At 43.4% G+C, this 14,563-nt stretch overlaps 1 protein-coding gene across 1 annotated transcript; it reads right to left on the minus strand.

Annotated features, from left to right (window-relative positions):
- Positions 1–278: 278 nt before the first annotated feature.
- PPP1R14D (protein phosphatase 1 regulatory inhibitor subunit 14D) lies at positions 279–9,743 on the minus strand. Its single transcript, XM_081507251.1, has 4 exons — positions 9,489–9,743; positions 838–921; positions 606–638; positions 279–396 (listed from the first exon to the last, which is right to left on the minus strand). Exons 1-4 carry the CDS (start codon positions 9,741–9,743, stop codon positions 331–333), a joined length of 438 nt encoding a protein of 145 aa, XP_081363377.1. The 3' UTR covers positions 279–330.
- Between the last annotated feature and the right edge of the window lie 4,820 nt (positions 9,744–14,563).

Here is a 14,563-nt window from a genome sequence, read left to right on the forward strand (position 1 = left end):
GATGCTGGTCCTCTGGTATAAGACTTCACCCTCTCCCTCCCCCATCCGTCAGCACAGATGTGTTCCACACTCCATGAAGCTGGGGCTCCTGAAGGTTTTATCCACTTGGCTGCTGGGAAAGCACTGGGCAACAGCCATGACTGGCTCCCAGACAGCGCAGCTGACAGGAAGCAGCTGTGACTGCACATAGACAGTGGTGTTCAAATGTCCCTCCTCATTCTCCATGTTACTCGTCTGGGTCCCAAGGAGCTGTTTCCCACCCAGCCGAGGATCCGGGGGTTCAGGGCAGCCTGGGCAGTGCTGAGGCTGATGATGCTAGTCTCACAAGGCTTATTTCTGAGGTCGACTGAGTCTCTGAAGTTTCTTGAGTTGACTGAGAAGCTCAGAGATAAAAGGCTGAGAAAGAAACAGAGGAGCAGAAGCAGGGATGAGATCAAGTTATGGGGTCACACCTACCCCACCACAGTGCTCTCCCTAGTCTCCACCTGACCCCATGGCCTCATAGTCAGGGAAGGGGAGAAAGACCCAGGACCAAACCTTCCTCTTCACTAGCTGCCGGCCCACTGGGCCTCATCTTACCCCCAGACCAGCAGAGCATCCCTTACCTCTGTGGGGCGGGGGCAGTTTTGGAGAATAGCCTGGTGGAAGAAAGCAAAGAGTGGGTCCCTGAGCCACAGCACTTTTTCACGAGTCCCCAGTCTCCCGGGAATTTTCCCCTCTGAACTGGTTCTCCCCACACTGGATGGGGAAGCAGAATCTGGGTTCTTGGGTTCCCCTTGGTCCGAGCCCAGCTTCCATCCCCCAACCCTGGGTCTGGGGCCCAGTCACCCATTATACCTCCAGCTGAGTCGTCTGCTCCTCTGTGGATAGTTCCATGAGAGCCTCCAGGTCGATCTCAGGCTCCGAAGAAGTTGGTTGATCCTGTTTGGGAATCGCATGGGGCTCAGAGGAGCCCAGCCAGCTGGTGCTGGAGTGGAAGGCACTGTCGGGTTCGCCCATCTCCCACTCTGTTTTCCATGTTCGGTTCCTCTCCTTACTCAAACCTCCCATTCATCCTTCCATTCAACAGTTACAAAGCACCTACTATGTTCTACCTGAAAGTCTAGGGTTCTTTAAAAAGAGTATCTTTAGTTTCAAAAGTTATAAACATTGTTAGTAGGGATATAAAATGGTGCAGCTGCTTTGGAAAACAATTTGGCAGCTCCTTAATATGTTAAATGTGGAGTTATCATTTGGCCCAACAATTCCACTCCTAGATCTGTTCCCAAGAGAAGTGAAAATATATATTCATGTAAAAATCACATATGAATGCAGTTCATAGCCTTATTCATATTCAAATGACCATCCACTGGTGAATGGATAAATAAAATATTATGTAGCCATACAGTAATTTTCACCAATAAGAAATAAAGGACTGATTCATGCTACAACAGGGATTAACTTTGAAAACATGTTAGTGAAAGAAGCCAGTTACAAAGGCTTTATATTATATGATTCGATTTGTATGAAACATCCAGAATAGGTCAATCTATAGAGACACAAAGTAGATTGGTGGTTGCCTAAGGCTGGGAGTGGTGGTGGTAAGGAATGGGGTGTGACTACTAACTGGTACAGGGTTTCTTTTATGGATAGTAAAATGTCCCAAAATTAGACCATACTGATGGTTGTACAACCTATGAAGATAGTTAAAATGATTTGGATTTTACACTTTAAGTGGGAATTGTATGGTATGTGAATCATATCTCAATAAAGCTAACTTTAAAAGTTATTATAGTCATTGCAAAAATTTAAGCAATACATAGTTTATAAAATTAAAAATGGTAGAAGGTAAAGAGAGTAAGAAACCAAACCATTGACTGGGAGAACATATTTGTAAAAGATATATCTGATAAAGGATGTTATCTAAAATATACAAAGAACTCTCAAAACCAACAATAAGAAATGAATAATCCAATTTAAAAATGGGGAAATTTTGAATATCTGCCTCACCAAAGAAGATACAGAGATAGCAAATAGCATATGATGCTAACATAATATGTCATTAGGGAATTGCAAATTGAAATAACAATGAGATACCATTATATACCTATTAAAATGGCAAACAAAAACAAACCTAAAATACCAAATGCTGATGAGGCTGTGGAGCAATAGGAATACCTATTTATTGCTGGTGGGAATGCAAAATGGGATAGCCACTTTGGAAGACAGTTTGGTACTTTCTTACAACACAAAACATACTCCTATCATACAAAACATACTCCTATCATACAAAACAGCACTTGTGTTCCTTGATATTTATCCAAATGAGTTGAAAATATATCTGCACAGAAAACTGCACATGAATGTTTATAGCAGTTTTATTCATAATTGCCAAAACTTGGAGGCAACCAAGATGTCCTTCAGTAGGTAAATGAATGAATAAATGGTGGTGCACCCAGACAATGGAATATTATTCAGTGCTAAAACGAACTATAAAACCATAAAGAGACATGGAGGAAGCTTAAATGTATATTACTAAGCAAAAAAAACCAACCTGAAAAGTCTACATAGTGTACAATTCCAACTATATGACATTCTGGAAAATTACAGAGACAATAAAAAGATCAGGGGTTACAGTGGAAGAGTGCTGAATGGGTGGAGCATAGAGAATTCTTAGGGCAGTGAAACTACTCTATGTGATACCAGGAGGGTAGACACACGTTGTTATACATTTGTGAAAACCCTTAGAATGTATAACACCAAGAGTGAATCCCAGTATAAACTCTGAATTTTGGGTAGTTATGATGTATCAATACAAATTCATCAGCACTAGTACTCTAGTAGGGGGATGTTGATAGTGGGAAAGCTATGCATGTGTGGGGACAGGGAGAATATGGAAATTCCCAGCACCTTCTGCTTAATTTTGCTGTGAACCTAAAACTGCTCTAAAAATAAAGTCATTAAAAGAGAAAAGCTGCACGGCAAAAGAAACCATCAACAAAATGAAAAGGCAACCTACTAAATAGGATAAAATATTTGCAAATCATAAGGGGTTAATATCTAAAATATATAAAGAACTCAGACAATTCAATAGCAAAAAAATCTAACTTTTTGTCGCTTTTTAAAAATGGGCAGAATATCTGAGTAGACGTTTTTTTCAAAGACATATAGATGGCCGACAGGTAAATTGAAAGATGTTCAAAATCACTCATCATTAGGGAAATGAAAATCAAAACCACAGTGAGATATCAGCTCACACCTGTTAGAATAGCTATTATCAAAAGGACAATAACAAGTGTTTCTATAACTTAGTAAAGACATTTTTCATTTTACGTCTTTGTGTACCATTTTATTATTTTTTAAAAATTTTACCATGTGTGTGTATTTAAAAATAAAGATAGCAAAAAAATAAATAACAAGTGTTGGTGAGGATATGAGAAAAGGGAACCTCTGTGCCCTGTTGGTAGAAATGTAAATTGGTGCAGGCACTATGGAAAATGGTATGGAAGTCCCTCAAAAACTGAAAAATAAAACTACCATATAACCCAGCAATTCCATTTCTGGATATTAATCCAAAGAAAATGAAAACAGTAATTCAAAAATGTATATGAACCCCCATGTTCACTGCAGTGTTAATTTGCAATAGCCAAGATGTGGAAACCACCTAGGCATCCATCAACGGGTGAATAGATAAAGAAACTGTGGTGTATATATATATATGCACTGGAAAACTATTCAGCCATAAAAAAGAAAGAAATCCTGCCATGTGCAACAACGTGAATAGACCTTGACAGTATTATGCTGAGTGAAATAAATCAAAGAAAAACAAACACTGTATGATCTCACTTTTATGTGGCATTAAAAAAAAAAGAACTCATCAATAAAAGAACAGATTGGTGGTTGCTGAGGTGGGGGTGGGGAAAGGCAAAATGGGTAAAGCAAATCAAAAGGTACAAACTTGCAGTAATAAAACAAATAAGTCATGGGGATCTAATGAACAGCATGGTGACTAGAATTAATAATTTTGTACTGCCTATTTGAAAGTTGCTTAAAGAATAAATCTTAAAAGTCCTTGGGACTTCCCTGGTGGTCTGGTGGTTAAGAATCTTCCACTGCAGGGAGCATGGATTTGAAAAAAGAAAAAAAAAAGTCCTCCTGTCAAGAAAAAAAATTTGGTGGCTCAGTGGTAAACAATCTGCCTGTCAGGGACTCTCCTGGTTGTTAAGTGGTTAAGAATCTGCCTTCCTACCTTCAGAAGCAGAGGACACAGGTTCAGGTTTGATCTCTGATTAGGGGACTAAGATCCCACGTGTTGCGGGTACCACAAATAGAGAGAAGCCCATGTGCCGCAACTAAAACTCAACACAGTCAAAAAAAAAAAGAGAATCCGACTGCCAATGCAGGAGACAAGGGTTCCATTCCTGGTACGGGAAGATCCCACATTGGCCAGAGCAACTAAGCCCATGTGCCCCAACTTTTGCACCACACACAACTATTGACCCCGCATACTGCAACTACTGAAGCTCAGATGCCCTAGAGCTTATACTCTGCAAGGAGAAGCTACCGCAATGAGAAGCCCTCGCACCACAACTAGCGAGAGGCTCGCACGGCAATGAAAACCCAGCACAATCATAAATAAATAAAATTATCAAAAATTTTTTTGAAACTATGTATGAAGACAACTGTTAACTAGGCTTATTATGGTAATCATTTTGCAATATACACAAATATAAAATCATTACATTGTACACAACGAATGTTGATTATACTTTAATAAAAATGTTTTTTAAAAATTTAAGATGTAAACTCAAGGTTTTGTAGTGCTTCATCAAGGACTTTATTAAGTGAAAGTTGCCTGATGGGGAAGATCATGACTTCTAGAATAGGCTGGTGCAATTTTCTTGATTCATGGCAAGGTCTACCACTGCTTTTGCATCATTAATGCATATATCAATATAGTTGAAAAGGCAAACAACTTCTTGCATTATTTATGAAAATAACTGTAGACCCGCTGAAAAGGTCTTGGGAACCCCTGGTGTCACCAGAACACACTGCAAGAACTGCTGCCTTCTCCATTTTTCTATGGGGTTGTTGAGGGGTTTTTTTAAACTGACTTAAGAAGCTTATTTGTTTGTTTTGACTCAGATTATCCCTAGCATTCCATGTGTCATGGATATACTGTTTGGGGGAGGCATTGGAGAAATAGGTGTATTATATAATTGGAAATAATGTTTTTTTCCAGTTTGAGTTTTGCTTCCTTTTTAAAAAAAATTTTTCTATGCTTAGCAGGTTCTTCCCATACTGATTTGGGTAAATATTTGATATTCACCTTACATTTTTCTGGATATTTGATAATTTCACCTTTTCTATTTGAGTATTTAATTGTCTGGAATCTATTCATTCAACAAATGTGTCCAGTGGCTGCTATAAACTTGGCACTCTGACCTTGGGAATTTCGGTGAACAAAACAAAAATCCTGCCCTCAAAGAACCTATCTTAGGGGCAGTTGAGGAGACATAATAAAAACAGATGCATTAAGTAATTTAGTTGTATAAATTGTTTAAGTGCTATTGAGGGGAACTTTTTGGGTGGTGGAAATGTTCCATATCTTGATGAGGTAATGGTTACCCCCTACTTTAAAAATAGGCAAATTTCATTGTCTGCCAATTATGCTTCAATAAAGTTGATTTAGAAAAGAAAGAAGGGGAAAAAATGCCTCAATTACCCCCTCATTCCTTCCACTGCCAATGGTTAATCACTGTTACTAGTTTTGGTCCTTCTATACCCTTTTAAAAGTAAATTAGTGCTAGAATTCTAAGTTAGTTCTTTCACCCTAAGCTCTAGACTTTCTCCTTTGCTTCCTTGGTTTCTAGCTCATCTGATTTAGCATTCATTCATTAAATGCATCCTTATTGAAAGCATGTTGTGCACCAAGCATTGAGATGAGTCCTGGGGCCATAACAGGAAGACAAGCAGATATGGTCTTGCTCTTGAAAAGCTTATATTCTCCTGAGGGATACAGACAAACAAAATGGTAGTTATAATACAGGGTGATAAGCACTCTGATGAGATATTATAGGAACACATGAAAGGGGAACCTAGCCAAGACCGGGGTTTAGGAAGGCTTCCAGGAAGAAGTGACCTCTAATCTGAGACCTGAAGGCTGAGTAGGAGTTAACAAGATGTTTACACTTCTGATGATGGGGTAACAGGGACCAGATTTATTCTCTCAACACAAGTAACAAGTCAGAAAATAATTAGAAAACTAGACAAAAATATATGAACAGTGTTCTCAGACTTTAGACAACAGGTAACTCAGCACTACCTGGGAAAGAAGGGAAATGAAAGAGATAAACTCTACAATTGTCCTGGGTTTCATCCTGAAGGCAATTTCCAGACCACAGAGCAGAGAGGCAGATCCCAAGCAGAGTGCAGTGATCATACTAAATTGATATGACAGAGATCAGAGTTTGGGGTTGAGGTGGCTATAAATTGACAAGTTCTAGAGAGGAGGGAGTTATGAAGAAAGAGACCTCCAAAAATCTGCATAAGGGTTCTCCTGAGCTTTTGCTGAATACAACGTACACATTCAGAGGGTAAAACTTCACGAGGCCAGATACTATGAGACACTGCAAGTACAGAAATGAACAGCTCCCTGATCTCACAGAGGACTGATAGACAAATTAATTTCCACTCAGCCAGAGTGGATGGTCATCCCTCATCACCCAGGAATTCAAGAGAGAGGGCCCTAGGCAATACATTTTTAACAGTTGTAAGTTGAATAGATTGTTTTTTAAAATGTCATCACATCAAAAGGGCTGCTTCAAAATGCATGGTGTCATGGAAACTACAGGAATGTTTCAAAACTCTGGGCTGGTCAACAGTGTCCCCTGCTTATATGTACACTCGATTTAGCCCCCCAGGTAGTGATGCTCAACTTTGCCAAGAGGTCTCAATAGAGTGGTGGGAACAAAAGTCAGGTTGCAGTGGTTTGTGGATTACAGTGGTTTAAATAGTGATAGGAAGGGAAGGGGGAAAGTTAGTAAAGGCTCTGAGTGCAAATTCATCAAGGAGCCTTGTAAAGGAGACAGGAAGTAGGAGATGGTAACCAAAGCGGGGCATAGTGTTAAACAGGAGTCTCCTTAAAATAGAAGAAGCTCACGAGTGTTTAAGTCCCTGCTTAGAAGCTGAATCTACACAACCATTTCTGGACAACAGGATCTCCAGGGCCCCATGTCAGTTTGCTTTGTTGAACCCAGACTTGGCTCTTCTCAAGACCCTAAAACAGGCTGCACACACAGTGAGAAGAGGTGGGGCCCTCCAACAAAGGAAGGTTGGGTCCCATTAAACTAAACTAAAAACAGTGATGCAACCTACTCCTGGAACCAATCCCAGCAGTGATATCCAAGGTGGGCATGTGGCCAGGGGTAGGGGGGCAGCTGGTAGAGAGGGACTCTATGAAGGCAGAACTGAAGCAGGGTAAGCTGGAGACTGAGTTGCCTCAATCTCTGCCCAAGGTGACTAGCCTCTACCTAGGACTTCCCACTACTTGCCTGCTTCCTGCTGAAAAGAGCAGAGATTAGGACAGGAACTCCCACCTGGCACCTTTGGACAATTGCCAGGGGAACCGCAGGTCAGGTATTTTATTCCAGTCATTTCCTGGGAGCGGTCTTCCCACAGGTCCTGTTTTCTAATGTTATGAGCTCATAATTGTACAGCTTTTCTCCTGCCTTGATCTTGCAAAACAAGATTCTTTGGCTATTCTCTCTCTCTAATGCCTGGAAGGATTTGCCCTGAGGTGTCTGAAATATGAGACTTTTTATCCAAAGGTATAACAATATGAAATTGAAACAGGTCCAGAGAGGGAGGGTGCTGGCAGGAATGAAGGGGAGTGGCAATGTCCCGCAAAGTCAGAGTAGACACAGGCCAAGAAAGTTTGCTTCTCCTGCTCGCAGCTCTAGGCCATCTCCCTCCCCTCCACAAGTGGCCCAGGATGCTGCCAGGGACATTGTCAACACCTGGACCAAACTGATACGTGACACAGTGAGCTTCACAAGACAGCCTGGGCCACGTGTATCACTCTTCCCCACCCCCACTGCAGGAGCACTGACACAGCTCTTACCTGGGAGAGTCACAAACCCTTGCTGTTCCCCAAGAAAAAGACAGGACCTGAGTCAGGAAGGAGAGAAACAAGGACCATGGCATGCGGACAAGGAGGACTCTGGTCTCTGGCTTGGTGCAGAGGTTCTTGCTAGCCACACACTAGGATCAGCAGTGGAGCTTATGAAAAAGACCAGTGCCTGGGCCCCACCCTGGTAGACTGAAAATCAGCTGAAGTGTAACAGGGGCATTGGATTATTTCTGAAGAACTTCGGGGAACCACTAAGCTACTTGAATAAACATTCAGGCGCTACAGGCAGAGCCCCAGCTCAGCTCCTGGTCCCAGGGCTCCCTAGTGGTGTGACCCTGGGCTAGTTATTCAACATTTCTAAGCCTCCTTTTCCTCCACAGTAAAACAGTATCTGGGCTTCCCAGGTGGCTCAGTGGTAAAGAATATGCCTGCCAAGCAGGAGATTTGGGTTGGATCCCTGGTTGGGAAGATGCCCTGGAGGAGGAAATGGCAACCCTCCCCAGTATTCTTGCCATGGAAAATCCCATGGACAGAGGAGCCTGGCAGGCTTCAAAAAGAGTCAGAAAGGACTTTGTGACTAAACAACAACAAAACAGAATCTACCTAATGGACTTGTGGGGAGGGCTGAATGAAATAACGTAAGGCAGGTGCTGGACACTGTGCCTAGGGTATGGTTAAGTGCTCAAAATGTTATTCTTGTTGTTGGAGCAACCTTCATTACTACACTAGGATCTTGATTTGGAGGTATCTAGGTAAAAAATAAAATGCTGCTCTCCCAGGATGTGGTTGAGGGGAATCAGTCAGAGCCAGGGCCAAGGCTACGTCAGGCACTGATATTAGCAGTCACTATTGGGCACTCTGACATTCTACTCCAGCACTATCCGTTCTGAGATGATGGAAAGGTTTTGTATCTGTGCTGGCAACTTGGTAGCCACTAGCCACCTGGAGGTATGGGGCACTTGAAATGTAGCTAGTGTGACTGAAGGACTGAACTTTTAATTTTATTTAATTTTCATTAGTTTAAAGTTAAATAGCTACACATGGCTGATAGCTACAGGAGTGAACAATGTTGCACTAGACAGGTATGTGTATCTAAACTAAAATAAAAATAGTTCCTCTACCATCTCATCTGAGCCTCAAAAAGTTCTACAAAAGGGGTACAACAGGCATTGATAGCCCCATTTTATAGATGGAAAACTGAGCGTCAGAGATGTTAAAAGACCTGCTCCAGATTATACAGAGTGGGAAGCAGAGCCCAGACCAATGGGAGGGCAGTTTCAGGACTTCAAACCCATGCATCACCTGTGGGAAAAGCTTCCTCTCCATAGAGCACTTCTCTTGTGCCCTCCAGTCCCCAGGCCCGCCAGGTCCTACCCACCTGGAAGAGCTCCTGAACCTGGGTGTCCACCCACTGCTCCATCTCCACCCAGCGCTGGAGCTGCCCCCGGTCATACTTCACTGTCAGCCGGCTGGGTTTCCGGGACCGGGACGCTCTGGAGGGGTCGGAATGGGACTTCGACTCAGAGTCCGTGGATGATGTCCTTCTCCTCCTAGAAGCCCACTGGACCTTCTTACTTGGATTCTCCTTGTCCGGGTTGGGAGATGTGCAGGAAGCAGGGCTTGAAGACAGCATGGAAGGACTGGTTTGGGCAAAGAGTTGGGAAAAATTGCCAGTCAGAGCCGGAAAGCCAGGGAATGAGGAGAGAGAGCAAAGGGAGAGGCCAGCAGGGAAGAAAGAAAGGCGGGTGGAGGCAGGGCCAAGGCTTCTGGGGGGGCGGGGGTCAAAGATCAACTGGCCTTTGTCTGGTGCTGGGAATGCCAGGCTCCTGGCTCCAGGCTGCCAGTAAGTGGCACTCCCGAGCTGTGCCCCGCCTCCCTTTCTGCAGCTGCTGCAAAACAGGGATATAAACTGCACACGAACAAAGGTCAAGAGGGTGCCATGCCTCGGAGATGGAAGAGGCCCTTGGGTCCTGCGGGGTGCAGAGCTCTAACCTGAGTCACGCTCACCAGAGAAACCTCAGCATCCCGCTTTCCTGGGACTAGATCCACTGGCCTTCAGAAGCTACGCTCACAGGAATCCTGCAGGAGGGGGGATCCCTGGCTGGCAAAGGCTCCTGCTCAGAGCCTGGTGCTGCTGAGGGCAGAGTCTCATCAGGGATAATTAGAGGGGTGGTGATCTCTGGCCCTCGTGGGGGCAGCACTCTCTTGTGTCTGAGTGTGAGCTGCCTTTAGGACTGTGAGGGAACAGGTACTACCTTGGTCCTGTGTGTTTGCAAAGGTGAACTTGTCTCCCAAGCCCATTCCCTAGAGGCAACTGCTTAGGAAGCCATGTTTATCACCACATGAACCTCCCCTGACTGAGGTCCACTGAGGAACCCTGCAGACCTAACATTTACCCAGGTGTCAACTGGTTCCAAATAGGAAAAGGAATACGTCAAGGCTGTATATTGTCACCCTGCTTATTTAACTTATATGCAGAGTACATCATGAGAAACGCTGGGCTGGAAGAAACATAAGCTGGAATCAAGATTGCCAGGAGAAATATCAATAACTTCAGATATGCAGATGACACCACCCTTATGGAAGAAAGTGAAGAAGAACTAAAGAGCCTCTTGATGAAAGTGAAAGAAGAGAATGAAAAAGTTGGCTTAAAGCTCAACATTCAGAAAACTAAAATCATGGCATCTGGTCCCATCACTTCATGGCAGATAGATGGGGAAACAGTGGAAACAGTGGCTAACTTTATTTTTCTGGGCTCCAAAATCACTGCAGATGGTGACTGCAGCAATGAAATTAAAAGACGCTTACTCCTTGCAAGGAAAGTTATGACCAACCTAGACAGCATATTAAAAAGCAGAGACATTACTTTGCCAACAAAGATCCGTCTAGTCAAGGTTATGGTTTTTCCAGTGGTCATGTATGGATGTGAGAGTTGGGCTATAAAGAAAGCTGAGTGCCAAAAAATTGATGCTTTTGAACTGTGGTGTTGGAGAAGACTCTTTGAGAGTCCCTTGGACTGCAAGGAGATCCAACCAGTCCATCCTAAAGGAGATCAGTCCTGGGTGTTCAGTGGAGGGACTGATGTTGAAGCTGAAACTCCAATACTTTGGCCACCTGATGCGAAGAGCTGACTCATTGGAAAAGACCCTGATGCTGGGAAGGATTGAGGGCAGGAGGAGAAGGGCACAACAGAGGATGAGATGGCTGGATGGCATCATCAACTTGATGGACATGGGTTTGGGTGGACTCCAGGAGTTGGTGATGGACAGAGAGGCCTGGCGTGCTGAGGTTCATGGGGTCGCAAAGAGTCGGACATGACTGAGCGACTGAACTGAACAAGGACTATTACTTCAAGACAGAACTTGCATTCTAAAGGAAGGAATGTTTTTGTGTCTTCAGTCTTTTGTAACAAAAATTTCCAAACGTTTTAGAAAAGTTACACAACAGAAGAATATATATACACATATTTAATGAAGAGCTAAGAAGGACAAATAAAGAATGAAAGTTTCTCCGTTCTCCACAGCTCCACTCCCTAGAGGCAGCCTACCAACAGTTTCTGTTCTTAGTTCTCCTGTGATCACCATTATCTCTTTGTGTAATAACACAAATGTGTCCATTTTATTTTATTTTTTATTTATTTTTTATTTTTCACAGTGCCGCGTGGCATGAGGGATCTTGGTTTTCTGACCAGAGTCTTAACCACTAGACTGCCAGGGAAGTTCCAATTTGTCCATTTTAGACAGTATCTCTCGTCTCCTAATATGAATGATGAGAAATTAGCTCCCTCACTCATACTCCCTCACCCCCTTTACTTCCTACATTCTTATTTTTATTTACGTATTTCTTTTTCATGAATTTCTTTTTAGGTCTTAGAGTGGTTGCCTTTGTGATGCTGAGTTTCTATTTCCAATCTATCAATTTCATCTGTCATACAGTGACTCCTACAAGAGAGTTTTAGATAAAAACCGACTGATGAGTCTTTAATGGTGATATTTTAGGCCCTAAGTTAACCAGGTTGGGGAGGTGTTTGAGGGTTGGAAGCCAGGATGGTAGCCTAGAAACACCCAGGCATCAGAGGAAGATTGACAGATCCCAGTTCAAACTCAGCTTTGCCCCGCTTTGGTCTAATAACCCTCCAGTTTCACAACCTGAGTCTACTTTCTCATCTGCAAAATGGAGTTTGGAGAGGATTAAATGAGATGGTGGGAACTTTCCTGGTGGTCCAGTGGTTAAGAATTCACCTCGTAATTCAGGAGACATGAGTTCAATCCCTGTCGGGGAACTATAGACCCCACATGCTGCGGAGCAATTAAGCGTGCGCTGAAACTACTGAAGCCCACAACTGCTAAAGCCGGAGTACCACAACAGATAGTCTGCACTCCGCAAAGATTCCATGTACTGCCACTAAGACCCGAGGCAGTCAGATAAATATATATGTAAATATTAAATGAGATGATGTGTGTAAACATTTAGCATGATGTTCAATACAGAGTCCTTTCTCAACAGACATCCTTTCTCTTCCTTTCTTTGCCTTCTCATCCTCCCTGCTTTCCCAGTGAGTCTCTGTCCATCAAAGGCTGGCTCTGGAATTTCTCTGCAGTGGCTTCCTTCCTGACCCTCTTTGGAAGAAGGTGGCAATAAGAAGGGGGTAGGGAGGCCCCTAAAATACAGCCTGCAGACTCAGTTGTTACCTTGATGACATGTTACACAGTGTGATAGGCATTATTATGATAGTTCCCTCCCCGTTCTGTTTCTGTCTCCTGAAGGGCTCAAGAGCCCTTTCAGGAAAAGGAACTAGATCAGAATAGCCCGTGGTTTTGTTCATTCATTAACTTACTCATTTAACAAAGATTTTATGAACTCCTCTGGTAGGCCAAGCATTATGCTCAATACTGGAGACTGGTGATCCAAAAAAGACACAGTCTCAGCCTTCATGGAACTTACAGTCTAGTGTAAAAATAAACATTAATCAACTAATCAAATAAATGTAAAACCGCAACTATATTTCTTTTCTGAAAAGGTAAGAGGTGATATAGAATGTCTAGTGAGGGTATGACCTAACAAGTGGTAACATTTGGACTGAGTTCTGAATGATAAGTAGGAGTTAACTAGGTACAGGGGAGAGGAGGGAATTGGCAGAAGGCACAGCATAGGCAAAGGCCTTGTGGCAGGAGGAAGAAGGTAAGTACCAGGGGCTGGAGAAGGTCAATAGAGCTGGAACAAAGAGAGGAGGCAGGGGAAATCTGCTGGCAGTCCAGTGGTTAAAACTCAGTGCTTTCACTGCTGTGGACCCAGGTTCGATCCCTGGTCAGGGAACTAAAATTCCACAAACTGTGCAGTGCAGCCAATAAACAAAATTTTTTAAAGAGATGAGGGAGGCAGAAGTGTGTCTTGAGGCACACAGGGTGGATCTATCCACTTAGGGCCCTGTGAACCATGGTAAGAAGTTTTGTCTCTATCCTAAGAGCACTGAGAGTTGCTACAAAATCTTAAGCAAGGGTGGTTGGGCACACTGACATGTTCAGATTTTGAATAGAGAGAGGATCAGAGGGTGCAGAAGTCCTGGAAGTCAGTGGGGAGACCACTGCTGTAGGGCTTGACTTGGGGAGGAGGTGTTGGTGATAGTGAGAAGTTGCAGATTGGAGAGCTATATAGGGGGTAATATTTAACAGAACTTGGTGATGGATTGGGACATGCAAATTTCATGAATGCCAATACAGGAACACAGGTTCATACATGGGAGCTCTCTGAGCATATTTCCTCATCTATAAGCTGGGGGTTGGTAAGACTCTGCAGGGGCACACAACACAGCCCCAGAGATGCTCGATGGCACACGAAAGAGTTATGCCCATTATTTATGTATGCTGCTGCTAAGTCACTTCAGTCATGTCCGACTCTGTGTGACCCCGTAGACAGCAACCCACCAGGCTCTGCCGCCCCTGGGATTCTCCAGGCAAGAATACTGGAGTGGGTTGCCATTTCCTTCTCCAGTGCATGAAAGGGAAAAGCGAAAGTGAAGTCACTCAGTCGTGTCTGACTCTTAGCGACCCCATGGACTGTAGTATACCAGGCTCCTCCGTCCATGGGATTTTCCAGGCAAGAGTACTGGAGTGGGGTGCCATTGCCGTCTCCGTATTTATGTATAAGTCTCCTTATTTACATTCTTCCATCTCAGCATTGACCTACACATGTCACCACTCATCAATAAGTTTGCCCAAGATAAGGGAACTCAAGTTTCAAGATAAGAAAAACCACCAGGACCACAGGTTCATATCAGGGTGGGGAAATAAAGAGGGTGCAGGCTTGGGCAGAGGCAAGGGTGTCTGCCCTGCTGTCCCAGCCAGGCCTGGGTGCAGTGGTGGAATAAAATAAGCAGCAAGCAGGCCCCATCAGAACTAGATGTTTTCTTTCTTTCTCTTATTTTTTAAAAAAAATTTTTTGACCATGCTTCTT

This window comes from Giraffa tippelskirchi, chromosome 7 (assembly GCF_054371585.1).
Source record: "Giraffa tippelskirchi isolate mGirTip1 chromosome 7, T2T-mGirTip1v1.2.pri, whole genome shotgun sequence".
NCBI classification, from domain to species: Eukaryota; Metazoa; Chordata; class Mammalia; order Artiodactyla; family Giraffidae; genus Giraffa; species Giraffa tippelskirchi.